At 33.8% G+C, this 26,755-nt stretch overlaps 2 protein-coding genes across 2 annotated transcripts; one reads left to right on the top strand and one right to left on the bottom strand.

Moving 5' to 3' along the window:
• Positions 1-602: 602 nt before the first annotated feature.
• Positions 603-6,700, top strand: LOTGIDRAFT_123099 (hypothetical protein; the record flags this gene model as incomplete). Its single annotated transcript, XM_009060453.1, has 9 exons — positions 603-725; positions 1,182-1,304; positions 1,771-1,907; positions 2,216-2,420; positions 3,054-3,193; positions 3,964-4,076; positions 5,180-5,331; positions 5,664-5,759; positions 6,230-6,700. Coding segments are annotated over 9 exons (1,560 nt in total), but the record flags the coding sequence as incomplete, so codon positions are not given.
• Positions 6,701-15,605: 8,905 nt separating this feature from the next.
• Positions 15,606-21,082, bottom strand: LOTGIDRAFT_191849 (hypothetical protein). Its single transcript, XM_009060452.1, has 10 exons — positions 20,917-21,082; positions 20,371-20,469; positions 19,971-20,090; positions 19,322-19,461; positions 18,819-18,960; positions 18,111-18,310; positions 17,402-17,490; positions 16,999-17,089; positions 16,285-16,439; positions 15,606-15,704 (listed from the first exon to the last, which is right to left on the bottom strand). The coding sequence occupies exons 1-10, from the start codon at positions 21,026-21,028 to the stop codon at positions 15,629-15,631; spliced, it is 1,224 nt and encodes a 407-aa protein (XP_009058700.1). The 5' UTR covers positions 21,029-21,082; the 3' UTR covers positions 15,606-15,628.
• Between the last annotated feature and the right edge of the window lie 5,673 nt (positions 21,083-26,755).

Genomic DNA, 26,755 nt, shown 5'->3' with positions numbered 1-26,755 from the left:
TCTCTACTTGTCAAACTTCAGTAGTGACACAAGTTGAAATAGATCAGTTGTCTGAAGATCTCTACTTGTCAAACTTCAGTAAGGACACAAGCTGAAATAGATCAGTTGTCTGAAGATCTCTACTTGTCAAACTTCAGTAAGGACACAAGTTGAAATAGATCAGTTGTCTGAAGATCTCTACTTGTCAAACTTCAGTAAGGACACAAGCTGAAATAGATCAGTTGTCTGAAGATATCTTCTTGTCAAACTTCAGTAAGGACACAAGTTGAAATAGATCAGTTGTCTGAAGATCTCTACTTGTCAAACTTCAGTAAGGACACAAGTTGAAATAGATCAGTTGTCTGAAGATCTCTTCTTGTCAAACTTCAGTAAGGACACAAGTTGAAATAGATCAGTTGTCTGGAGATCTCTACTTGTCAAACTTCAGTAAGGACACAAGTTGAAATAGATCAGTTGTCTGAAGATCTCTACTTGTCAAACTTCAGTAGTGACACAAGTTGAAATAGATCAGTTGTCTGAAGATCTCTTCTTGTCGAACTTCAGTAGTGACACTGGCTGAAATATTTTTATTCTATTTTATTATTTATTTATCTATATCATAATTTCAGGGGTCGGCAGATTCAAATTATAGTCAGCCGTCGTCAGAGTTTTCTTTGGACGAAGAACGCGATGCTTTAAGAATAGAAACAGAGCGCCAAGCTGTGGCACAACTCGAAAAGGCCAAAGTGAGTTTATTTTGAATAATTGTTGAAATATAATACAAACCATCTTCACAATGTCAATGTATTACGAACTGTATCTTATACCTTGATTGTAATAGCCACTTTTCTTGCATCACAGAAGTTTGTAAATGCAGCGATCTTCCGAGATAGAAGAATAGTGGCTATTGTAGTCAAGGTGTAAGATGAAGTTCGAAAAAGCTTGACATTGTGAAGATGAATACTAGCTGATTCTTACAATATTTTTTGGTCTTGGCATGTGTATGAATAACAATGACAGATTCTAGTAGATTGCACTGTTTAGAAATCCCATTTGATATATGTGATTTCTATAATTCTGGTAGCTCCATCAGTGCCTTGTCAACTTATACAGATATTTTGATACCTACTCAGGTAACTAAAGCTGATCAGGCTCATATTTTGAGATCTATATCCCTAGTATGTTTAATATTATATTTACAGAGTAAACCAGTAGCGTTTGCTGTACGTACTAATGTACCATACGATGGTAGTTTGGATGATGACTCTCCAGTACATGGTCATGCCATTACCTTTGGTATTAAAGATTATTTACATATAAAAGAAGTGAGTATTTATGAATAGTGTACCTGCCATAATGTTATTTTGGATTTCGTTTTGCTATTAAGATCGCTAGTTAATTTATTGATATATTGGAATAATCTCTAGAATATATATCTTATCCCCAGGGCTGTTTATTTTAGAAATTCCCAACCAGATATTTGAGCACTTAATTTAGGATCCTGTACCAATTAACAGAAAATATAGCAGATGTCCTTGAAGTTCAAAATTGCGGTCAGCCATTTTGGAGCTTCAATCAGACAAAACAGGCAAATGCAGAGAAATCAAAAGCCCTTCTTGTCATTGATTTGTAGTTCAGGACCATGGACTGTAAAAACGCTGGCTTGTGTTTTGACATTTTGAAATAAATTCTCTGTTTGCATTATCCTTGGCTACCATATGAAGCTTAGACGATGTTTTACATTGGGATATAAAACTGCATTTCTTAATATTATCTGGTCTTCTATTACAGAAATTTAACAATGATTGGTGGATAGGTCGACTCGTTAAAGAAGGTAGTGACTTCGGCTTCATCCCAAGTCCTGCCAAGTTAGAGGCCCAAAAATTACAAAGTACAGGTGGCGGACGAACAGGAAAATTATATACAAGGTATGTAACTGTATTCTATTACTCTTACTAACATTAGGTGGATCTCAATGATTTACTTAAGAACACTTAGGACTCGACTCTAGATTAGCAGTTAATAGTGTATACCAGCCCTAGCTAGTCCACTGCCAAGCTCACACAGCACAGCTCATCATTCAGTTGAACCATTTCTCGTGGAACCATTTATCCTGGAAGTGAATGGCAACCAGTCATTTGTGCTATGGCTCTTAAGATTTAGATTGCATTAGTTAGTATCTTGCTGAAAATAGGAATTTTGTGTATCTTGTATTCACCATTCTTTTATTTTTCAGCAAAACCAACTCTTCCACGAATATTGATAACCTACTAGCTAATTCCAAGTCTTCGAATTCTCGGGGTTCGACGCCACCCACCCCTGGTCTAGAAGGGGATCAAAATGGAATGGACAGTAATGTCGGAGATGATTCAGATAGTCTGGGCAACAAGGCCAGTATTACAGCACCTACTAAAGAAAAACGAAAACCCTTCTTTAAAAAGGTTAGTTTATATAATTTCCTTCATTGTACAATTCAATGCTGTTGTACATCTTCCGCCAAGAAAGTGAAAGTAGCCCTCTATGTGCAATGAATTTTGCCACAATTCTTACTCGTAGCACACAGCAGAGCATTTTTATGAAAAAATCTAGAAACCAAACTAATGCCATTAGTAATGGTTAAGTTTTCATTTGTAAGATTTGACATTGACTGAATTATTGTTGTATTATCATTTTGTATTATTGTTATATTATCATTTTGTGAAGTGGGGTAATTAGGCACAGTCAGCTCAAATCCTCCTAAAAAAATAACTGCCAGTGCTGTCAAGATATAACTGCCAGAGCTGTCAAGATATAACTGCCAGTGCTGTCAAGATATAACCGCCAGTGCTGTCAAGATATAACTGCCAGTGCTGTCAATATATAACTGCCAGTGCTGTCAAGATATAACTGCCAGTGCTGTCAAGATATAACTGCCAGTGCTGTCAAGATATAACCGCCAGTGCTGTCAAGATATAACTGCCAGTGCTGTCAAGATATAACTGCCAGTGCTGTCAAGATATAACTGCCAGTGCTGTCAAGATTAGGCGTAGTGTGAACTTTCAACCCTTTCATAAACCCATGTTGATTTATTCCAGTCGGAGAGTGTAGCACCATATGAAGTCGTGCCTTCTATGCGACCAGTTGTTTTGATTGGACCATCGTTGAAAGGTTATGAAGTCACAGATATGATGCAGAAGGCTTTATTTGATTATATTAAACATCGGTTCGAAGGAAGGTTTGTACTTTTATTTTGATTTATTATATTTTGTTGGTGAAATTATTTTGAAATGTTCTCTTCATCACATAAGGATTTTTTTGGGTCGGTTTTTTAAAAAGATGAAGACTTATGTTTTGATAAATGATTTTAATGAATACTATTGTATTGTACTATCAATATTGAATGAAGATAATTTTATAGATTTGAGTTGTTCATCATAATCTCTCTGATATTTCATGTATTCATTTGATTGTAAAACCCATAGGGCTGCAACGATTCATCGATGAACCGCTGTTCCTTCTTATCGATGCATCGCATTGGATAAAAATAATCATGATGTATCGGCACAATTAATTCCTAGCCCCCGTTAATAACTAATGACACAGAATCCTTGTGTGTATACATAAAAAATAGTGTCATGTTTTCATTTTCACATCAAAATTTACAAAAATTTATTTCTGACTTTAAAAATCGAGATTTTTTCACAATTCCTTACTTCTACATGTTCTCAAGTGCTTAATAGTGACAAAATTGTTACAAATTTACACACTTTTTTTTTCTCTTTCCTTCACTAATAAATGAATCGAGATAGTTATGGCAATAAATTGTATCGTTGGATGAGTATTGTATAGTGTATCAAATCGCAACTTAAGAATCGTTGCAGCCCTAATAACCCATCATCACCTAAGTGTGAATCATTATGTGTATGTGCCATTATTTAACAGTGTGTTTTTATAAGTGTGTATTATTGTGCAATATAAATAATAGTGTTTGTTTATTTTTTCCAGGATTATAATAACGCGTGTGACTGCTGATATATCATTAGCCAAACGCTCTGTGTTAAATAACCCCAGTAAAAGAGCCATATTAGAAAGACCAAATAGCAGATCTTCTGGTTTAGGTATGTTTTATTTTTTATTTTTTTTGTAAAATTCTTGGACTAGTATGTCATGTAATGAAGATCCGTTCAAGCAAGACAAATCTGTCAATCAAAAAATAGTATTATTTCTTATTTATTTGATACCGTTATATAAAATTCTAGTGATGACAATGTAAATTGTTGAAACATTGTGAACAATAAAACTCAACAGTAGTAAATCATATAAACTGATGATGACAGTGTAAATTGTTGAAACGTTGTGTATAATAAAAACCATGGAGTAGTATATCATTAAAACTGATGATAACAATTCAAATTATTGAAACGTTGCATTCAATAAAACACATGTCTAGTATATAATAAACTTGTATTCCGTTATTTAAGAAAATTCTAAGACTTATACATTATTCCTCACAGATGATATATTTTCAATATTAAATATCACTGGCATAATATACATTATAAGGGAGATAACTGTGTTTTTAAATCATACAGTATTGCCCTTGCAAAAATAAAGTTGTATGAATAAGTCTTCACATTTAATTTGCAAATTGTGATAAGGGACTGCTCAACTTCAGTTGATTTCATTCCAACTATTTCTTATTCTTAATACCTGATTTCTTATTCCTTATCAAAACATGATGTATTTTGTCCTCAATAGGCATAGTATTTTTGTGTTCGGTCCATCAAATATGGAGAATACTAAGTCATTTTTAAATAGAGGTCAAGATTTCACTCTTGCTTAGTTACTCCTTGAAAAGTTATACTAGAAAGAAACATGTTTCCTTAAAGGGATGCAATTCCACCAAAGCTAATGCGTTTTATGACGTTACTAGAGGGGGACTGCATAGAAGTCATAAAACGCATTAGTTTTAGTGGAATTGCAAGAACCACAGACGTCAGAATAAAAATTGGAATAGTACAAATCAAAGCTATCAGTGTCCCTGATACACATAAAAAATTTAGAAAACCTCTTTACTATCTTTTAAAGCTACGATTTTCTTCCTTTGTTGTTTGAATCATTTAAAATTTTCTGGAAAGGGTTCTATGATGTAAAATGGCCAGTACAGTTTCTTAAAACTATATATAGTGAAATTATTATTATTTTAACCTTTTCCTTTTAGTTGAAGTACAAGCTGAAATTGAGAGGATATTTGAACTAGCTCGAACATTACAACTGGTTGTTTTAGATTGTGACACTATTAATCACCCTTCCCAACTGGCCAAGACTTCCTTGGCTCCTATTGTAGTTTATGTCAAAATAGCCTCACCCAAGGTACGTAACTCTATTTTCAAAATTCTTTCAACAAAGATAATCAATTTCCTCATTACACTCTGCCTGGTTTTACCTGTGTTTATAAGCCCAGTCAAATGTAAAATTATAGGATAAAAACTATTACTGCAAAGGCAATAATTTCTAAAGCAAACATTCATTCATTGAAAACTGCCTTCTTAAAGCTATGTTTATTGTGAAAAGTTCATTAACTGCAACCTATGTATCGCCAATATGTTGTATTGGATATCTTGTTCAAAATGATGAAGGTAAAACTGTCCAATATTTAAGCTTTCATATTGTTAACTAATTGTGAATTGATTTTAATTTTCTAGGTGTTACAGAGGTTGATTAAATCAAGGGGCAAGTCACAGAGTCGTAATATGAATGTTCAACTGGTAGCTGCAGATAAGCTAGCACAATGTAGTCCTGTAAGTAGAGCTCTGTTATTCTGTTCTCTTTTCTCAATGATTGCTAGTCCATAATACTCAAAATCTTATCATTCTATCATTTTTAAAATGAAACTCATCCATTTTGTCTTTTTGCAAAAAAAAAACATACTGGGGCCTTATTCTTGAAAACTAAACTTGTAATGATTTTAGTGTTCCAGTCATCTGATTGGTCAATCACTAAAATTGATTTCAAATTTAGTTTTATTATCAGATTACTGTATTTCTTAAAATCTGGAGTTCAGTTTTGAAGAATAAGGCTTTTTGGTGTGACAGACTCCAATGCATATATTGCAGAATGTCATCTAGAACAGACCTACAGGTCTCTTAAAGTGATGTGGTCCTCGAAATACTTTTGGTAACTGAGAATGCTCAATGAAAATTATCTAGTTTATTTACAAACAATACACAGCATTGCATGAATAATGATGTAAATATTTTCTCATCCACAGGAAATGTTTGATGTGATTTTAGACGAGAACCAATTAGAGGATGCTTGTGAACATTTAGCCGAATTTCTCGAGGCGTATTGGAGGGCTGCACACCCCCCAAGTAATAACCCCCAATCCCCATCGCGACCTCACGCCCGCTCGATGCCTTCTCCTACCACTCCTCTTACACGCCACAATACAGTCCCAGCACACCATTCACATTCTCATCACGTAGATAGGGGCAATCCTGGCAGCCCTGAAAACCGTCACGACACCTACGATCATGTGACAGACAGGGGACATAACCGCGATATACATTTACACGAGTATGATAAAGACAATTACCGATCCCGTGATTATGATCAATCGCGGGAATATAATTCACAGGACTATAGCGATAGCAGGAGACGAGTTCACGACCATGAGAAGCATCACATGTCTCCACGTAGTAACAATTACCCACCTGTACGCCAGGGAAGTATAGATATTTAGCACCGTCAACTTGTTTGTAGTGTTTTCCTCTTATTCTGTTACTTTAAAACTTCCGGCTTGTGAATCATTATTCCTCAGAATTATTTACCACTGGTGGAAGTTATTTTACCACGGCTATCGTTATGGTGTTACCATGGATACTGGTACCACTTCTTGTCACCATGGTAATGGCCGTTTGACTCTTTCACCACTGTGGAGTTACAATGGTTTGACACACTTGTGCCAGGTTACATTTTGACAGAGACAGTTGCTGGTGATCTGCCTGATTGTCAATGGATTGCCACTGTGGTGGTAATTGGTTGCCACTTTGTTCATGAGTTGCCATTATGGATTGTTTTCCATTGTGGTCTTTGGTTGCCATTGTGGTCTTTGACTGCCATTGTGGTCTTTGGCTGCCATTGTGGTAACTGTGTACCTCCCTGGTCATGTTTGTCACGTTGTTTTGAGACTAGTTTATGTGTTTGCCACTGTGTGTAGTAGTGGCCACTTTGGTGAAAGTGGTGTGCCACTGGCAAAAGTATTTGCAACTGGTGAAAGTGTCTTACCACTGTATTGTGTTTGCTACAATGGTGGCTGTGGTTTGCCACTGTGTGTGAAGTGGTTTTCCCACTCTGTGTAAAGTGGTTTGCCACGCTGGTGAGAGTGGTTTGCCACGCTGGTGAGAGTGGTTTGCCACTGTGGTAAGATAGCTATTGGTTGTGAGTCACTCCACAGTTCTAAACCTCAGACAAGTACCATTATTTAGACAGTGTTATTGTTTTTTACGGCTTGTGCAATTTAAAATCAATATTTCTGTGATAGACACAGTGTTGAATTATCTCCCCTTGATAAGGATTGTGTTGGAGTTATCTTCCTTGACTGTTGAAATAGGTATTGGAAAGGTTGAATAAATGGTTTGAATTCAAAGTGATATTGTGTAAAAGGATTAGGCACAGATCTTATAGAATGTAGCAACCTTCTTAAGATACAAGCAGAAACAGCACTGGATAAACATGATCTGACTGGATTATCAAGGAATAATTTTGTGAAACCCAAAGGAATCTAACTTGTGATTAAGTATGTTCTTTCTACGCTTTTTTGTGTGTGAACGCGCAATATGGATTCGGGCACATCAACACCTCGCAGAACCTACAGCATGAGTTTTGAGCTATTTAAAAACAAAATGGAACCTTCATTTCTAATATAGCTCAAAAGATTTCAAAAACAATTTGCTCAAAATGATTTTTCTTGGGCTTCATTTTTGCATCTCATTTTCTTTTACTTTTTTTCAATAATCGATAAAATTCTTGAATCCATGTACACTAATAGACTTTTTATACATTTTTCACTTTTTTTCTCAGAAATTCAAAGATAAAGCACAATTTAATCACAATTTAATTAATATCTATATCCCCTATTTTACTTCTATTGTTTATGACAAACTTTCAGGCATTTTGATTAAAATTACTATAGTGCAGAATTCATTGACAATATCCTGACTTTCAGAGGTAATAAAACTTGAAAAACGTCCTTTGGCTTTCAACATTAAGAAAAGACTTCTACACAACTGTCAGCTCAAAAGTTTGAGAAATGAAAAATTGTGTTGATCTTTGAATTTCTGTTCACTGTGTAGACCCACTCTCATTTATCTCGAGCACAAAACAGCAACATGATATTGACCAGCTTTTGTTGTTTCTTTCCATTCGTCTGTAGCATCTTCAAACAGCTTTTTCTCAATTTGCAAGTAATGGTTTTATTTTAGATAACACTGTACAATAAATTAATTTTTGAATTTTTCACACGTCAGACCATTGATTTATTCCATGCCCTATATCACATTAATATGACAAAGATGACATTTAAGGAAATACAATCTTCTGATTGGTCAATAATGCTAATTTTAAATTCAAGTTTATTATTTGACCAATCAAATAAAATGAAAACTGAAATCATCTCATGTAAAGTGTGAAATATGAGCAAGAGCTACATTGATAAAACCATAATTTAGATATTTAAAAAAGAACTGAACAAGAAAACTGATTGGTTGCTTAATTCTTGGTTGTCCAATCAGATTTCAGTAATATCTCAAATTAGGATAGTTGGCAACAAGCTGCAGTATCTAAACAAGGCTCGAGGAAATGATAGTCAGATAAATCATGTCCTAAGTGTTAACAAGATTTTACATGTTGATGAAATTGCATATTTTATTTGCTATCATTGCGATCAGCCTAATTAAGAAAAATATTTCCCATCGTTAATAAATTCTAGGAATGTCTTTAAGTTATTTAATTTATTTATTTATCTTACCCTTGTATACCAGACTGACTTTTATACTTTAAATATTCCTCACTATAACTCCTCAAGACTCTAGACAAATCTTACCTGAATTGAAAAGCTGATCTGATCTGGTTATCGGTCAGTACAATTGACCAAGCAGGTACTTGTCCAATTCCTTTTGTAGCTTACCATAACCGTAACTGTGCAGTTATTATGTTGCGTTCGATACATGGTACGGTAATCACAAAGAATCAAATTTAGTAAGGTACTAGGATATCTCTGATTGGTTAATGTTATTAGAGTATACAAATTAACCAATCAGAATCCAAGAAGTTAAGATTCAAGAATCTGGAATTTCAACGACAAAATTAAATTATTGAATTTATTTCACCGAAGACTTTTCTCCTATAACGATCCAGATCTCATAAATCCTGAAATAAATAAATTTAACGATAAAAGTCAGTCTTGTTTTAAAAACCATTCCATTTGATTGGACAGAGGCTTTGTTATTTATAATTAATTTTCCTTTTGTCTTTAATTTCAATTTAATTGTCATTTTGTTTATTTTCTAGGGTTTTTGTGCATGTTAATGATCAATTTTATATATATAAAGAAAAAATCAAAACTTTTTTTAATTCTTGAAAACATACATTAATTGTTTGTCACGATATGGTCGCCATATTTGATCATGTGACCTCATTTGTCCATATTTGGATTGCTGATTTCAGCAAGAAAGTGCATTATGTTGATTTGCTTTTTGCATGGAAATTTCTATTGAAACTTGTGTGATATTTATTTATAGAAATTTGTGGTCAGATTTGAAGGGTTAAGTTTAAATCTCTATCAGATCAGCTGCAGTCTTTGTGAAAAAATTTTGAAATGGATGCCAATGAATCTTGTGGTAATTTAATTGCGCTGTATTGAGTGACTCTTGTACAATCGATGTTAATCAGAACATTGGCTTTAGTTGTCTTCTCAACACGTCTGTTACTTTTTTCACTGAAGGGAAACAATCTCATCTTTCATGTCGTGGATTGTTAAAAAATGTCAGTAATTTGCCCAATATTTTTCCGGCAGCTGCCTGAAACCATCCCCCTCTAGCTCAAAGCTGCCATATCCCTGTCTAAATTTTACAATCACAAGATTTATCAGACACGTAGCTTTCTTTTACCTGAAATGATAGCCATTTTGAAAACCAAAAGTGTTACATCCTGGTGCATTGATATCTGTTGAGATTAAACTAAACTCTTAAATCTGTTAAAACAAGAACTGATATTTGTGCAATTATTTCTCCAAAGAACCAACTTCTTGATGTGCAATATTTTTATGTTTTACAACCTATAACAATCAGTATTTATTATTTATATAGAGTCTAGATCTGATTCATAATCTACTACTATTTCACAATATCTTGAGTTCAAATTACAATCTTCTGATTGGTCAATCACGGAAATTAAATATATTTTCAAATGTATTAGCCAATGGGATTGAATTATTCTTACTCTACAAAGATTGGTTTATCAAGTGATATTTAAAAATATACCCATAAAATTGGTGCACACTGCCATTTTAACTCATCAGATTCTGTAATCTGAGCAAAACAGTAGTTGGCTTAATTCTTAATAATGGATGATTACTGTTTATGAACCAATCAAATAGTTGAGATTTTGTGAAATAGTGTGGTATTTTTGTGTTGGTGAACTCATTTGGGTAATTTTGACACATAAGGCTGCTTCTTATATACTCTGCCATTATTGATGGGTTTGTATTCAACGATTAAATTGGGTCAAATTTGTCAGCCATTTTCAATTGAAAATATGACATAAAATGGGATTGGCAAATCTAAAGCTGGATGGTTAAATTTTACAAATCGTTCCTCATATTCTCTGTAGAATCTATAGGTCTAAACAAGCCCCATAAATAATGGAACACAATTTTGTGGTATACAATATTCTCTTGAGTTTTATTGTAAACAACGTTTCAACAATTTACATTGTAATTAATAGTTGAAATAAGGAAATGTTATTTATTAATCTGATGGTGAGAAAAGCAATGTGTATTTGTGCTGGTTGACAATATCACAGGTTTTTCAATTTTCATACATAATTACTTTAACTACAAAATACTGATATAGCAAGAATAAAAATTGGTACAAGCAAGACAATTCCACTGATCAATAAAATACTTGTATAGGAAGAAAGTCACTCAATGATAACAAATTATTGGCATAAATAAGCAGTTTGTAGTTATTAATGAAACTTGAAATACATGTGACAAAGCACATGATCTTTGAATGTGAGATCGTTGTTCCAATCAACACTAACAATGAGTGGAACTCTGTCTCATCAATGTTAGATGAAAGAAAGGAGAGACTACATCATACAAATACCAGTGACAATATAAAATATTTAGATGTATTACTCTAGTTTAATCGTTGAATACAACCCACTGTGTAATTGATCTGTATATTTTGTTATATTTAACCTCAACAGGGTTAATTTTATTTATTTATTTATTTATTTATTTTGATATTTAGTTCATTATTTTTGAACTGGCCTGGTGCTGGTTGGGGTCATCTGAAACTTGTATCGACAGACAAACAACTGGAGCAATGCCCTGATACAGTTCCTTATAGAGGTTACCTTGCTTGACTATCTAGCCGTCTTCATTAGCCCACAAGGTGCAGAAGAGTAGGATGTAAAACTCCATTCATTTCATTTCATTTGACTGTCTAAGTCAACATATCTGGCCTAACACATTCCTTGGATGTAACATATGGATGGGATATTGGCATCTTATGGACCATAGATAAAATGTCATCTTTTATGAGAGTTGCTCTGATCCATTTTTGGATTACTAGTTTTTGACATTTTTCATCAGGAACAATATAACTTGACTACAATAGCCACCTTTCTTGTATCATACAAAAAATGCAGCGATTTAGTTGGATGGTACTTTAGCGAATACAGCCAATCAGAGTCTAAGACAGAAAGTCTGTTATCAAAAAGTCATTATGTTTACAATCTGTCTGTCGACATTTTTGATTGGTTGTATTTACAAACATACAATCAAATCGTTGCATTCCATGACCAATTTGGTGATGTCATGCCAGTTATGAATGAAATGAGACTAGTTCGTTTCTAAAAACAGCATGCCCTCTTTCAACCGAGTAAGTTTTACCTTGGTTATAATAGTTTGTATCCAGGACACTCTGTTGTCAGTCTGTCAATACAGTAGATGTACTTCTTTTTCTCATAATTTTCATTATTTTCTACAGTTTTGTCTTCATTTTCAATTATTTATTGTTTTGGGTCTACATCATGTGGAAAATATATATACCGATACTAGAAAAGATGTAGGATTAAGAATGAAGGCGTACTTAGATGTCGGATGTCACTGTATATTTGAATTCTAGAAATTGTAATACCTATCTTTTGATTGAAGTTAAGACTCTACTGACATCAGAGCCAAGGTAAAGCAATCAAAAATTGGGCCTGTTTTAAATCTTTAACATGACCAATCCACTTCATTTTTGGTTGTTTTAAGTAGTAATGAACAGAATATAAGTCATGTTAATATCATGCTATTACTTCTAACACGACCTTAAAATTCAATATACTGCTTGTATTTGTTTTGCATTAACCAGAATGTACACTGATATCTTGGTTGGACAGTAACAGTGTCTATATTTTCCACTTCCTGTTTACTCTTTTGTTGTCGGAGAATATAGCAAAGAAAGCATGGGCACATGAAGTATACGCTCATAGCTCTTGAAAATAAACAAAATCGTGTCACTTGGGATTTTCTTTATCTCCAGCAACAGGAGAGTAAACTTTATTACAACGTTCCTGTGGTCAAACTTGCTGTGTTTTATTATTATTTTTTTTATTTAATTTAGTTCAGTATTATGATGGCTGCTTTGCTAATGAATTACCTGATTAGCTTTCGAAGGTTAGACTTGCCTGCATGATTGTGTTCAGTGGCACGCAAGCAAAATATAACCTACACTTTAAGGTATTGCCAATTGAAAATGAATCATATTGCGTTTAATGCACAAGTAGAATTTTTATGTATAACAATTTTTTTTTTGTCATATTCAGAAACTTCTTTCTAGTGAAGTGATGATATATCTCCAGCTTCATATTAATGTAAATTTAGTATGGAAAGTTTTATCTTATCTCTTGATCAGAGGCTTTCTCATCATACTGTCAACGCAGTCTTCACTTTGGCAGCCAGCTTTGGAAATAGAGATTAACTTTCTAATATGAAAAAATTGTCTTGTTATAAATAAAAGACAGACTTGTATTTTGTTTCTCAAAAATACCAACTCAGTAATTAATGTTATGACTTTCGGTAGAAGATTAGTAAATAATATTGTTTGCTAAACATTTTATATTTATAAAGGTTCTAGTACAATCAACTAATTCCTAAAAATGTGACAGATATAGAGTCCTTATTTTGTGACGAGGACGTACACGAAGAAGTACCAAGAAAATGTTTATGTCATTTTTAATTTTCAGTATGAGTATTGTACATTTACCAAAATAATTGTGATTTTTTTTTATTAAGAAATATTTTCCATCCTGGGTCAACACATGCAGCTCTCGTAAAAAATAAATTCATACGAGAAACCGTTTTAAAACTGTGTGTGTTGACATCCATGTGGAAGAAAAATAATTGTTATCTTTCAAATGGAATGAAGTTTAAAATCATCCTAAATAATTTTCGCACTTTTCAATCACACCAATAAAATCTCAGCATTTGAAATTTTTCGCAAGTTTTCTTCTTACTTGGGATTATTTGTGCACAAATTCTTAATTTATGTTTCAAATTATAAAACAAGCAATATAATAAAATAAAAGGCTTGTTTTTTTCAACTTTAAGCATGTTATTTTACCAAATTTACAACAGAATCTCCAAAAAAAACGTGCAAAGAACAGAAAATATTTCACCCAAATATGAAAAAAAGAATTCATTTGAAATAGGATTATTAGAAACATTAAAATAAACCTAAATACATTCTGTTGTAAACTTGTTGAATTAGTTTCTATGACAACTAGTCTTTAATGTTGCTATGACAATCTGTGGTTAAAATATGATTGATGAACTCTATGTACTTTACAAGGTAGTGAGAATTCCTATAACATTGGAAACGAGCTCCACAGTTTTATTATAGTGAAGCTCAATGCACCTTTATTTGACAATTAAACAACCAGTTTGATCATAACCAATTTAAGCTTGCTTTAAATTTCTAGGTATAGTGAAACCAGGGATATTTTTGGCCATATTTGTACAATTAAAAGAAATACATATGTAACATATTTTTGGGTTGGTCAAGTAGTAGAGAAAATGTAACTTATAAGTTTAAATGAATGAAATACTATTTCACCTCAAATTAAATGGAATGCTCATATTAATGTTTCAAATTGTCCGTGGATGTTAAGAAATATCTATGCCTGACAATATAAGCATAAAACATCTAAAAATAGGCATATATAAAGAATCACAGAAGATATAGATACGCTATTTCTAACAATTACAGTTGAAACATTGTGTAACGTTAACTTTATACATATTATAGAAATGTTATACGTATATCCATATATCTCATGTTTAACAATAGAGCATAGATGGAAGCCAAGTTAAGTCTGGATATTGAAGACTAGTTGTCATTATTATTATTATTATTAATTTATTACTATGGTTGTTACGATACACCTCTCACATTAATTATTTTATCTTGTTGGACTTGTAAATAAAATTTTTATCTCCTAATGTCTTCTTTATTATTTCCTTGATAGATTGACTGGAAATTTACAGCATATCAATTAATATATGTTAATCAATTAAAACTTAAGGGGTTGTATGAACAATGTAAAATCCATTGCGTCGAAACCACACCCCTATTCGTTATACTTCCTCGGGGCCGTGGTAATACAAGTGAGGAAAACTATGTATTCATAGCTCAATATTGTCCTGTCAAAATTGGCCGTACTGTATTCGAAGCAAATTTCAGCCAATGAAACCAAATCACTCGTTATGACGCTTTGTTTGCGAACGTAAACAAAACAAAAAAGGCGTGCCATTACATATTTTGATGAATATGTACGACACAGAATAGAAGCCGAGAGAAAATCAAACCTTACTTTGGAATATGTACTTGGAAAGAATGTGTTCTTATCTCTTCAAACGGGCGGTGTTGTGTTTTGTTTACAAGACCTCATTTCCGTCCTACCGATCTGATTGGTCAGATTAAAATGCCACCATTCACATTTCCTTGCCCCCAAAACCCATAATCGTCTTACGATGGGTAAATTCCTACCTCTCAAACAATTTGTGATACCATGTGGGTCACAGAGAAAGTGTAGAATATCTGGCAATGTATTGATGGACTCGTTAATAGTTACATTTTGTAAAGATACCAAAATCATTGCGAAATTTGACTTTAGTCATGGTGAAAATTCTTAGAAAGTGGCAACCCAAACTTGTGTAGGAGCAACTCCCAAAAAAAGTGAATTTTATTTCTGAACATGCCGATATCCCATCTGTATTTCAATGGGTCAGATTAGATTTGTCAGGCTGGTGGCAAAGTTGACATTGTTCTGACCCCCCCCTTAGCAAATTTTAACCTGCTTGTAAAAATGACAAGTTTTTAAATAATGTAAGTATTTATTATCTATCAGGGGAGTGAACTGAAAATACACGAGCTGTCTGATCTTCTGCTACTGATACTATTGTACTACCATCTCTATAAAATACATGATTAGAATTAGTTAAACTATGATACAACAAGCTCATATATTATATAATATACACCAAGTATTGTCAGTTATATGTGGGCAGAGTGAGCAAGATGCTTGATTGGTCCATTCTGCACGTTTAGGACACATGGAATCAACCGGATGTTCAATAAAACAAGTTGGAATCGAATTTAGAAGCCATTCCACGTATGGAATTTAAAATTTTGGAGAAGGTATTAGATAGGAAATTTGGAATTTTACATAATCCGCTTCAATTGAGGACAGAATTGGAATGGAGGGGACCTGTTTAAATCTCTCCAATTGAGCACTTCCCAGTAGATCCAGAGTTCAATCTCCAGCTAGTTCGAGATGCCACCTGTCATTGATGCAGGGATGAAAAGGAAAGTCAGATTAAACTTTTTTTTCAAATCTTGTTAGCTATGCAGACTTTCTCCATGGGATGTCCAGTTGACAGACTCAAACCACTTAAAACAAGCAATAACTAGCTATTCGTGAGCATCTCATTGCAGATCAAAAACACTGTGACATAACTTGAGTTCAACCAGATAAGGATAAGATAGTACTTACTTTGAAATATCAAAATCTAGAATTTCAGCTGTATGACCCTCCCATGTTGAAACTGTAGAGCTAGTTCTAGCATCCCATAGTCTTATCACTCCATCTAAACATGCTGTATAAATCATAGGTGATACATTATCCCATTTTAACTTCACCACACCAGCCTAGAAAATATAGACAAAAAATTAACAGTTTCCTTCTTGCCCCCAAAAGCCATGCAGTGTACAATGAGATAAATGTTTCAGAACAAGAACCCCAGCCTACACTTTTGCTCCTAACAAGGCTGACTAAGGCCATGCAGTTTACAATGAAGTATATATTTCAGTAAACTTGGCTCTAACTCTTTTTATTATCCCTATTGATAAAGGGACCTTCCACATGCACAGAATGTAGCTAGTATTGTTGACAAAGGCTTGTCACCATCACATCTAGCTATTTATTCATTCTTACAAGTACAATAACTTGATGACAGATTCTCTAGCAATTATCACACACTAGATGTCATTAACTTTATATAATACTCTTTTCTTAAAAGATTTTTAAAATACTTGACAATAACTTCAGTGGAGGAGCCAGGTTTACATCAGAGGAGGGGCGAAATACCTGTGGTTTCCCAAATTTCTGCAAGGGCTGGTAATAGAGTTAAGAACTTGCCAAGACAGCGAATGACAGAGAGATATCACATGTAAAGATAGGATATAATAAACCTTGTTAGAAACATACTTCATGTTTACATTGATGACGTAAAGTTTGACTAGGGATATCCCAGACACCTACTATACCATTCATACAACCAGTAGCAGCATACGGAAACCTGAATTAAACAATCCTTTCCTTCTTTATTCATAATACATGATAATTTTCAAACACTTGCCCTGCCAGTTCTTTCCAGAACCAAATCAACAGCCATGATGCACAAGTGAGCCAAGCTTCACAATAACGTCTTTTATTGTTATCTCATCAAATATATAGTGCTAGTGTTAGATGAGCTGGTATCAATACGTAAGAGATTAGCCTCCATGACCAAAATAACGTATCTGTCAGAAAGTAATCCAAACATTTTAAATTTTGAACTAAAAAATTCCTGATTATCAGTTATCAACTATGAAATTCGTTGCAAACTTACATATTTGACAATCCAACAGTTTCCACTGAATTTTCATCCTCACTATTATCACCTTCAGTTGGACTGGAACAATCAAACGTTGTTATCACCTAGAATGTTACATTAACATCTAGCATTACTCAAAATATCATTATTAGGCTGAGCTCGCTGTACAGTATTCGCTGTACGGTATTTGATCACAGAGAGTCACATAGGGTCCTTTGGCACGAATCAATTGGTTACTTTGGATGAAGAAGAAATCACACAGCCGGGGCAGCTTTTTCAATGACTGTGTAATCATCCATCGTTAGCTACATGTACCTATGAAGGCATGTGCTTTGAAATTGCAATAAAATGGGTTTTCCACTATACCATACTATACGCAAGTATACAGCGTTTTCGAATAGTGCCCTCTTATATGGCCCGCGATTATGAAATATCCTTGTTCGGTTTGTGATATTTGTTGCCATTCAAATGTGAACTCAGTCTTATGGTATGTTTTTATTGAACAGACATTAAACTGTAAACATGTCCCAAATACAATCAATTATCATGGCAAGACTAGAAGGGACTTTGAAGTGCTTGTATCATTTTGTTGATGGAAGTCAAATATACTTTCCATCATCAACTGAGTCATGTTACTGTTGTAGGAATATATCATTAGCATTCTACTTCTCTTTGATGAAGCTAGTTTTCAATTTGATGGCTTATGGCTCAAGGTGCGTCTTACCTTGCCTGTTTGTGTGTTGATTAATTTTGCCGTCTGTTCTGTTGAACCAGTTAAAACCAGTTTACCGTCTGAATGAGAGTCGATAGAAAGCACTGAAGATTTGTGTGAATCGTGACCAGATAAACTATATATACTTTCTCCTGATTTCAAATCCCAGAATTTCAGACTTCCATCTTCACAGCCTGTACATAATCTCTTACCTTAAAAATAAAAAAATATCAGCATATACTCATCAAGCTACAGCCTATTTAAAAAAAAGAGAATAAAAAGGTATGAATAAGTATCATAGCTTAGCTTCAGTAACCAAATGTCACAAGTAAAATTGATAAACCTTCCAGGTAAAACAGCTTCAGAAAAATATTATATCAGAAATCATAAATGTAAACATCTAATTAGAGCTAATTAGACCCATTTTCACCTATCTTCAGTTTTCAGAGCTGACTTCTAACATCTGGTTACCCACTTCAACAAAACATAAAACCTTAGACTTTTGTACCTGTCAAGGTCTCCTAAAACTTTTTCAGAGGAATTCCCGACTGAGGACATTATAATATCAGTAATATTTGTAATATCATTAGTGAATGTCAATAACAGCCTGGAAGTGATATAATTTTAATATCATCTGCATTCGACAATGTCTATCAGACTACAGTGTATCAAGAGCAGACAACTCATAGAACAGGATTGACAAATCGAGGTCTGACCTACCATCAGATAATATATTAGAAGAAGTAACAGAAGAATTATGATGAAATGTTTTACAGTCACCATCTGGTATTTTCCACATCCATACATCTCCATCATTAGTTCCTACTAACAGTACATTAGCTAATGGATGCCATCTTAACCACTGAAATAGAGCAACATGGTAAGATTCATACACAGATAAAGATAGAAAGACCAGTTCGAGATCACTGTTTAATAGGAATATGATATACACAATACATATTCCTACATTTCTAAAACCAAACTTTATCAATATAACATAGTCTTCTTATTTATCAGCTACCTTAATCACTTTTCAAAACAAAAATTTTGCATCTGGTATGTCTGTGATCAAATATCCGGTTCACTGTCATCTACAAAAGCAACTTTCCAGATTCTGAAATGGAGGTATATCTAAAAGGATGTAGAGTTGACAAGCATGCATCTGTACTATAGCAGAAGAACTAATCAATTTTTTGAATGAAAATAAGTTTTTAGATTCTTACTTCAGTTTCACCTCCTTCAAAAGACCAAATTTCTTCTTTAGTTTCTGTTTTCCAGACCTTTATTAACCCAGACATATCTGCAGTAGCCACGTACGATGAGTCATAGCTAAAACCAACACTGGTAACTGAATCTGTGTGTCCTTAAATCAACAAAGTAAAAAATCCCCATTGAACAACATTGACCTCCCAGTGTCTCTGGATATATAAGACAGAATATAAGCTTATTTTTTTAGCAATTAACATATCCATATTTTAGTAATAAATTAGAGTTTTGGGCAATTCTATACTTTTAAAAGTGACTAACATGACTAACACTGTGCTGTTTTTGTCACTCATGTCAGGTTGAAGCTGAAAAGTACCCTCTGTAAAATCCACTTTCAATATACAATGTTTTTGAAGGTTAATAATTGAATTTTTATTAAAATAATTTTTATCCATCTAACACATCACAAAACCTGTACACAAAGTGGAGTTGGTATTTCATTTCATAAGAAAAATGTCATTGAATAAATCTGATTCAAATCTAAATCTGATAGTGGTAAAATAATAGATAATCTGACAGTATAGTCAGAGAGAGTTATTATAATATGCAATTAGTGTAAGGGCTATTTGATATATTAATAGTATGTAAAGTGTAATATAAACCTACCTGTACAAGTGAATAGTGTATCACCAGTAGAAATATTCCACACTATAGCTGTATCATCTTGACTTCCTGTTACAGCTAGACTTGATGACTTGGGATCAATCTTCACAGTAAATACACTATCTGTTCAAATTGAAGAAATAAATCGAAATAGAATCATAAATCAGATATAATAAACTGAACACCACATTCAGGTCAGTTGCTTTAAAAACAGAAACCTACCAGTAAATAATGTATTCAAAATAATTGGAATGGTAGGATGTAAAACTCCATCCCATTATATTTCTACTTCAAAAACCTGTTTATTATTAAATTTGTAAGAAATTCTGAACTAAGGAATATTTAGATGTAAAGCTGCATTCTATTTGATATCATCCGAATGGATATCAATCAAGTACGGTACCTTTATGTCCCCTAAAAACCAATGCTGAATCTTCTTTTATGGCATCTCCTTCTGCCCCGACTTCCATTTCATTTTCATCATCACCTCCATCATAATCATCTACAATAAATATGTGTAGGCCTATTAGAGAGCAGATAAAATAAGCTGTCACGGGTTAGCCCTGAGGATTAGCTACAGGCCTGGTTATCTAATATGATGCAAAAAAATTGTTGTGGCTAGAAGTCTGTCAGTAAGTAAATATGGGAAGGTGACAAAAAAACCCAGAAATTTTGTCTAGTCATAGCTATTCTGCCTAAAACAGAAGCCCACAGGTGTGTGAACTATGATGACATTTAGCATCAAAAGCCATGATCTAATAAATAGGCTTTTACACTCCGAACATAAATTTGTTCAGTAACTCACTGAGTTTCTGATTTCAATTCTTTGAAAATAATTGATATGTCATTTTAATTTCGTTTGTGAATGGTGTGGTAACTGCCAAGTCACTGCATTTGCCAATAGAAAATAACCGTTAAGTACAAGAAATAAAAAGAATGAGAAAATCACCGTCACTATCACTGGCCACACCGTCATTCTCGCCCAAGTCTATCACCTGTACAATGTCTTCTGCATTCAAAACAACGTCTTCATCAACTTCATCCACATTTTCTTGACTCATTTTATACTTTATCTTAGTTTTACGAAAATTCTGCGATGTCAATTTGTAAACAACACCACGTGGTTTTACTAACTTCCGGTATCTATTTCTACCTTCTTTCTAGAGAGTTGCATACTTTCTGACCTTCGGCTTGTTACCTTAGAGAGTTCCAAAACATGATTCTTGAAGAAAAAGTCAAATTTTAGAAATTCGGAAGGAGCCTTGGGATAGAAATTTTGGTTTTCATTTTTCAATATGAATCCCCAAAATTTACCTATGTTGGCGTGGTAAGGCAACGACTATTTAAAGTGTTTTGATTACATGAATGTCATAGAGGTAGTCTAATAATATTATCAACTCTATGCATGAATGTTTGAACGGGACACAACTCAAGAAGCTTCAGACAACATTAATTTTCACTATAAAATTGTATGTAATCCAGTGGGAAGCGAATGTTAACTTGTCATCTACCAACCAACTGGTGTGCGATTCATTTTGTCTTAAATAACACTTGCAGCAAATGTGAACTGTTACAATGATAACCTTTATATTGGCATACTTAATGCACCAATATAGGGCTTACCTTTTAAGAACAATAATAAGCTATTATTAAGACTGAGATTATTTCAGTTGAATTCAAATTATAATTATTTGCTTCAGATCAAAGTTCGTAAGATGTTTGAATTCAAAATGGAGGAGGTCCTTGTAAAGTGGAAAATGCTGTTTAATTCACTAGTCTCAGAAAATGTATTTGTAATTTCAGGGCCCTAGCTTTACCACTAGCAGTAGGAGGATTTTATTTGACAAGAAAGTCAGTTATTAAACAGAGAGTAGAGAGGATGAGAGAACGCAGGAGGCAAGAAAGGGAAAAACAAAAATTATCTTAACGATACTATTGATTATGGTGGCGTTTAGATCAGCAATTGTGGCTCTAATACCTGACTAAACTGTTGTGAAACATTCAAGATGATGTTTGCCATTGATAGACAATAGACACTGAACCTGTAAGAATGAAACGAATGGTATTTTTATATGTATATTATTTGCGTGACTTTTTTTTTTACATGATATAACGGACATCTTTTAATCTAAGTATTCTTTCACTTTATGGTGGATGAGGGGTTCCCTAGTTGTAGAAATGTAAAAAGAGTCCAGAAGGTTGAAAACCAGGAATAGAAATAAGTGATAAAATGATTAGGCTAATGACAAGGTGCAACTCTAAGCAGTGTGCTAGGAGGGAAATTTTTCCAGGACAAAGGCATCAGTCTACTATTTGTTAATTATCTTTGTCTTTGTCTTATTAACCTGTATTAAACTTAGCCCACTATATTTTGGTTATTGTGATTTGTTTTGATTTTACTAACAAGACAGCAGGACCAATTCTGATTGGACAATATTTATCTAAGAATACATAATTTCTCATGCTTGAATTACCAGGTCTCAAGGAAGTATGACGAATGGTGGTGTGGTTTAGACACAAAGCCGTCGAGCGATCTTTTATGAGTATAGCATGTAGCACACAGGGTCTTAATTTTAACTAGAATAACTAGACCTATTCACGGTCACAGACACTGCGTGTTCTGATATTTTGCTTGTTGTCTGGTTTTACCAGTTATGTCCCTTTATTTGTTAAATTGATTTATCAAACGGTTCAATGTGGCGATTGTGTTGGTGTACTGGATCTTTCCGAAATCAATGTAGCGTTTATATAGTGAGGGCCATTGAGTCGTGGTCTCCACTGGAACCTGTGATAGGTCTTAAATTACCCCCCCTAAATTCTCATCAGAAATCTTCTAAGGGACTCTGGCCTCAAGGACCTCGACTCAGAAACAGATTTAATGAATATATAGGGAAAAAGAGATTTAATCGTCTAAAATATGCCTGTATGATTTACCTTATTGTAGCCAAATTACACGTTTTTTTTTTCATTCTGAAGACTGACGAGGGGTGCGGATGTGTTGAAATAAGTCCTTCAGTTCTGTTACATTGAATCGCATGCTTTAAAAAACATACCACCATTTTGAGTAAAATTATACAAAAATGTTTTGAAACAACTTCATAAACTTTTCATAAATCGATGTATGGGCCTGCCTTCTTCAATATGATATCATAGTCTACTAGTATAAGATAAGATGACGAGATTAGATTCAAATCAGCTATATTCCATACATGATCTTATATTTATAAATTCTTTCATCTTCCCACCTTGTCATTTAAACATTCTTGGTATTATACACTGGGCTTAATATAGCATTCTGATAATTCATTTTGTATGATAGGCTGGCTTGACTATTCTCTTAAAACACCCTTTCAAATATCAACTATATCAATTAATACTTTTTGTTTTTTGTAAGTGCGTGCTCTGATCGCCTAGATGGAACATGCCCTTTATATAAAGTTCATGTATTTGTTTAATGAGTTTCTATGACAACGTAAATTTTGGATGCTATCTATGGAAGTTAATGGAAAAGAGTGATCATATTAAGAAATGTCAATATTGTTAAAATAATTAGAAAATAGAGGGGAAAATCGATAGAATCTATTAAAATGTCTTTCTCACATCAATGGTTCTGTGTATAATATTCAGTCGGCAATCAGCGAGTTTATATAATGCACACTTTGTTGGGATTATCAGGTATCTATCAGAGCTTAACGGTAAACATCAGAATCGGAAATTTCTACAGTAGTCGACTATATTATAGTAGATAATCGATACCAATTGATCACTAAATGACTCTACTATTATAAACCCATAAAAATCTCGACATAAAGTTGCAAATGTGGTTCGATTATACAGTACCAACCTTTCGAATATACTCAGTGTTAGGTTACGTCCTTGGTTTTATAGTTGATAATCGATGCAAATTGATCACCGGATAAACCGGACATGTAGTTTGATGTTACGTTTGTTTATTGTCGCATTATTTAAATGAAATACAGACCACAACCCCCTTTACATACACAAAGCTACAACTTGTAGTCAGATAGGCCTACAGGTAAACAGTAAAATATCTATAGTACACCCACTTCCCCCTTCTCCTGTAATATAACCCATAATTTGGACTACCCTCTAGAAAATATACGTACGTCGGTTTGCTTCCCTTGTGAATATAACTTAGTGGACTGTTATGAATAATGTATTATAGTTCATTGCTATCGTATGGTTTGGGGTTAGTTGGTGGTTGGTAGATGATGAGTGAACGTCCACTTCCAGTTAACTGATATCGCAGACTACGTTGTGGTTGGTAGATGACAAATTAACATCCGCTCCCAGCTAACTGATATCGCAGGATGGGTAGTTGTTGGTAGATGACAAATTAACGTCCGCTTCCAGCTAACTAATATCGAATACTTGATAGTTCTTGGTAGATGACAAGCTAACGTCCACTAACAGTAAATACTGATATTGCATATTACGTTGCGGTTGGTAGATGACAAATTAACGTCCACTTCCAGTTAATTGATATCGCAGACTAGGTTGTGGTTGGTAGATGACAAATTAACGTCCGCCTCGAGCTAACTGATATCGCAGACTAGGTTGTGGTTGGTATGACAACTTAACATCCGCTTCCAGCTAACTAATATCGCAGGTTGGGTAGTTGTTGGTTAATGACAAATTAACATCCGATTTCATCACATTCTTGGTAGTTGTTGGAAAATGATATAATATAAATATATTTATAAGTCAGCTTCCAGGTAGTTGTTGGTAGACGAAAAGTTAACATCCACTTCCAGTAGATGCTGATATCTCATACGATGTAGATTTTGGACGATTCTAGCGAAGAGACGCACCCATTTACTACTAGAAAATGATTGATTTGGTTTATATTGACAGAGTTTTATAGAAAATGCACCCATTAGTCGAGGATAATCTACATGTCATTTATGAATAGTGAAATACAAAGCTTCTTCATTAATCAATTTTTTAATATTTGAACATTACATTTGTATAATAAAACATTTATCTGGTGACTAATTACTAGTAATAATGGGTTACATCAACAAAATATGGATCTGATTAGGCTGATCAAGTTCCAATCTTCACAAAGTATTCGAATAAAAACGTCAAATGGAAGGAAACAAATCGATTGACACTAATAGAATAGATAGACAGATTAATGGATAGACAGATATATAGATAGATAGATGGTGGATAGATAGATAGATAGATAGATAGATAGATAGATAGATAGATAGTTAGTGGATAGATAGATAGATAGATAGACAGATAGATAGATAGATAGATAGATAGATAGATAGATAGATAGATAGATAGATAGATAGATAGATAGATAGATAGATAGATAGATAGATAGATAGATGGTGGATAGATAAGATAAGATAAGATAAGATAAGATAAGTAGAGTTGAGTAGAATTTCAATCAGTTTAACCTCTCCTCTCAACATGTCCTGAGAGCTCTTCATCTCGTACACAATGAAAGTCGAGTAAACTTATTCTCCATCAACGATCTAATGAAAAATCAATGCTATGAGTCTTTAAGAAGTTTTTTTTATATTGTCGTTATTATATCCATACAAAGAACATAATAGATCGTTTACAGCCTTCAGCTTCAATAATCGTCTTTTGATTGTTTCTTACAAAACTTTCTAAGTATGAAGGTTACATTTGCTCTAAGGGCTTAGTGCGGTGTACAGAAAATATAGAAATGAAATGAAATGAAATGAATAGAGATTTACGTCCTAATTTTTCTGCACCATGTGGGTTAATAAAGACGGGCAACGCCATGCAGGGTACAATGAGGGAAATTTTGCCAGGACAGGGGCATTAGCTTGCCCCTTTTTGATTTCCAACTGTCGAGAGATCTTTAACGTAGCACACGGAGCCTCGGTTTATTGTTCCATCCGAACGACTAGGAGGAGCAAATGCACTTGAGGACACGATGCGGACACGATTGGCTTTACTTGGATACTTCATACCTCATCTATTCCGGTTATCCGGGTCAATCAGACCAAGATGGATTTTCAGGTATCAATATGGCTTGTTTTTACAGCTTGACAAGTGTGACAAAAACTTAATTGCATTTCGTCATTGATTTTCGATTATCCAGAATTAAGTTTAAATTAAAGTTCTATAGACTAAGACTTAATCATCGAGTCATAATATTTACATTTATATAAATTATTTCTGGTTTATCGGGGGATTTGGTTGTAAATACAAAATAATCATGTTATAATCTTTTTCCTAATCGATTTAAAACTTGTTCTAGAGATTTGTCTGCAAGGTCATTATGACCCAACCGTATTGACAGTCCCATTATTTCTTTATTATATTTAGTTATTATAGTACCTCAATGATAGTCATATTCGGCAGTGTTGGCAAAAACTAAAATATAACAGTAAATAGGCCTATATATTTCAAATGACTTGGATTTGTGAATTGACGTAAGCAGAGAAAGCCTAAAGGATGGCAGCGTCAAGGAAGGCCTTCAACAGTAACCTTTGCCGATATCATTACCCGGGTGAATAACATGGCTGATCGTTGATCAACATATAGTCAGTATTGTGGGTGTCTCTCGTGAGAGGGTTGTAACATTGTTACCAGCAAGTTGGGTATGACAAAAATGTTTAAGAAAGGCGCCAAAGCTCTGGACAGGACGATCAGAAACGTGTCAGATTCCTGATATATGTCTCCAGTGACAATTTATGCCGTTTTGATTTTTTGTTTCCAATGATTATCGTTCTGAATGATTCCCAGAATGAAAAAGGAACCAGTTGACCGACATTATC

Source organism: Lottia gigantea (genome assembly GCF_000327385.1).
Source record: "Lottia gigantea unplaced genomic scaffold LOTGIsca_42, whole genome shotgun sequence".
NCBI classification, from domain to species: domain Eukaryota; kingdom Metazoa; phylum Mollusca; class Gastropoda; family Lottiidae; genus Lottia; species Lottia gigantea.
The sequence above is the reverse complement of the archived record's forward strand: the minus strand, read 5'-3'. Positions and strand labels throughout refer to the sequence as shown.

Bases quoted from the DNA above. Each gene is read 5' to 3' on its own strand.
- LOTGIDRAFT_191849 (XM_009060452.1), bottom strand. From the start codon at position 21,028: ATGAGTCAAGAAAATGTGGATGAAGTTGATGAAGACGTTGTTTTGAAT. The intron at 20,470-20,916 runs GTGATTTTCTCA...TATTTATTGTAG, and splicing joins TGTGGCCAGTGATAGTGACG to ATGATTATGATGGAGGTGAT. The intron at 20,091-20,370 runs GTACCGTACTTG...CAATTTGAACAG, and splicing joins GGTTTTTAGGGGACATAAAG to ATAGTGTATTTACTGTGAAG.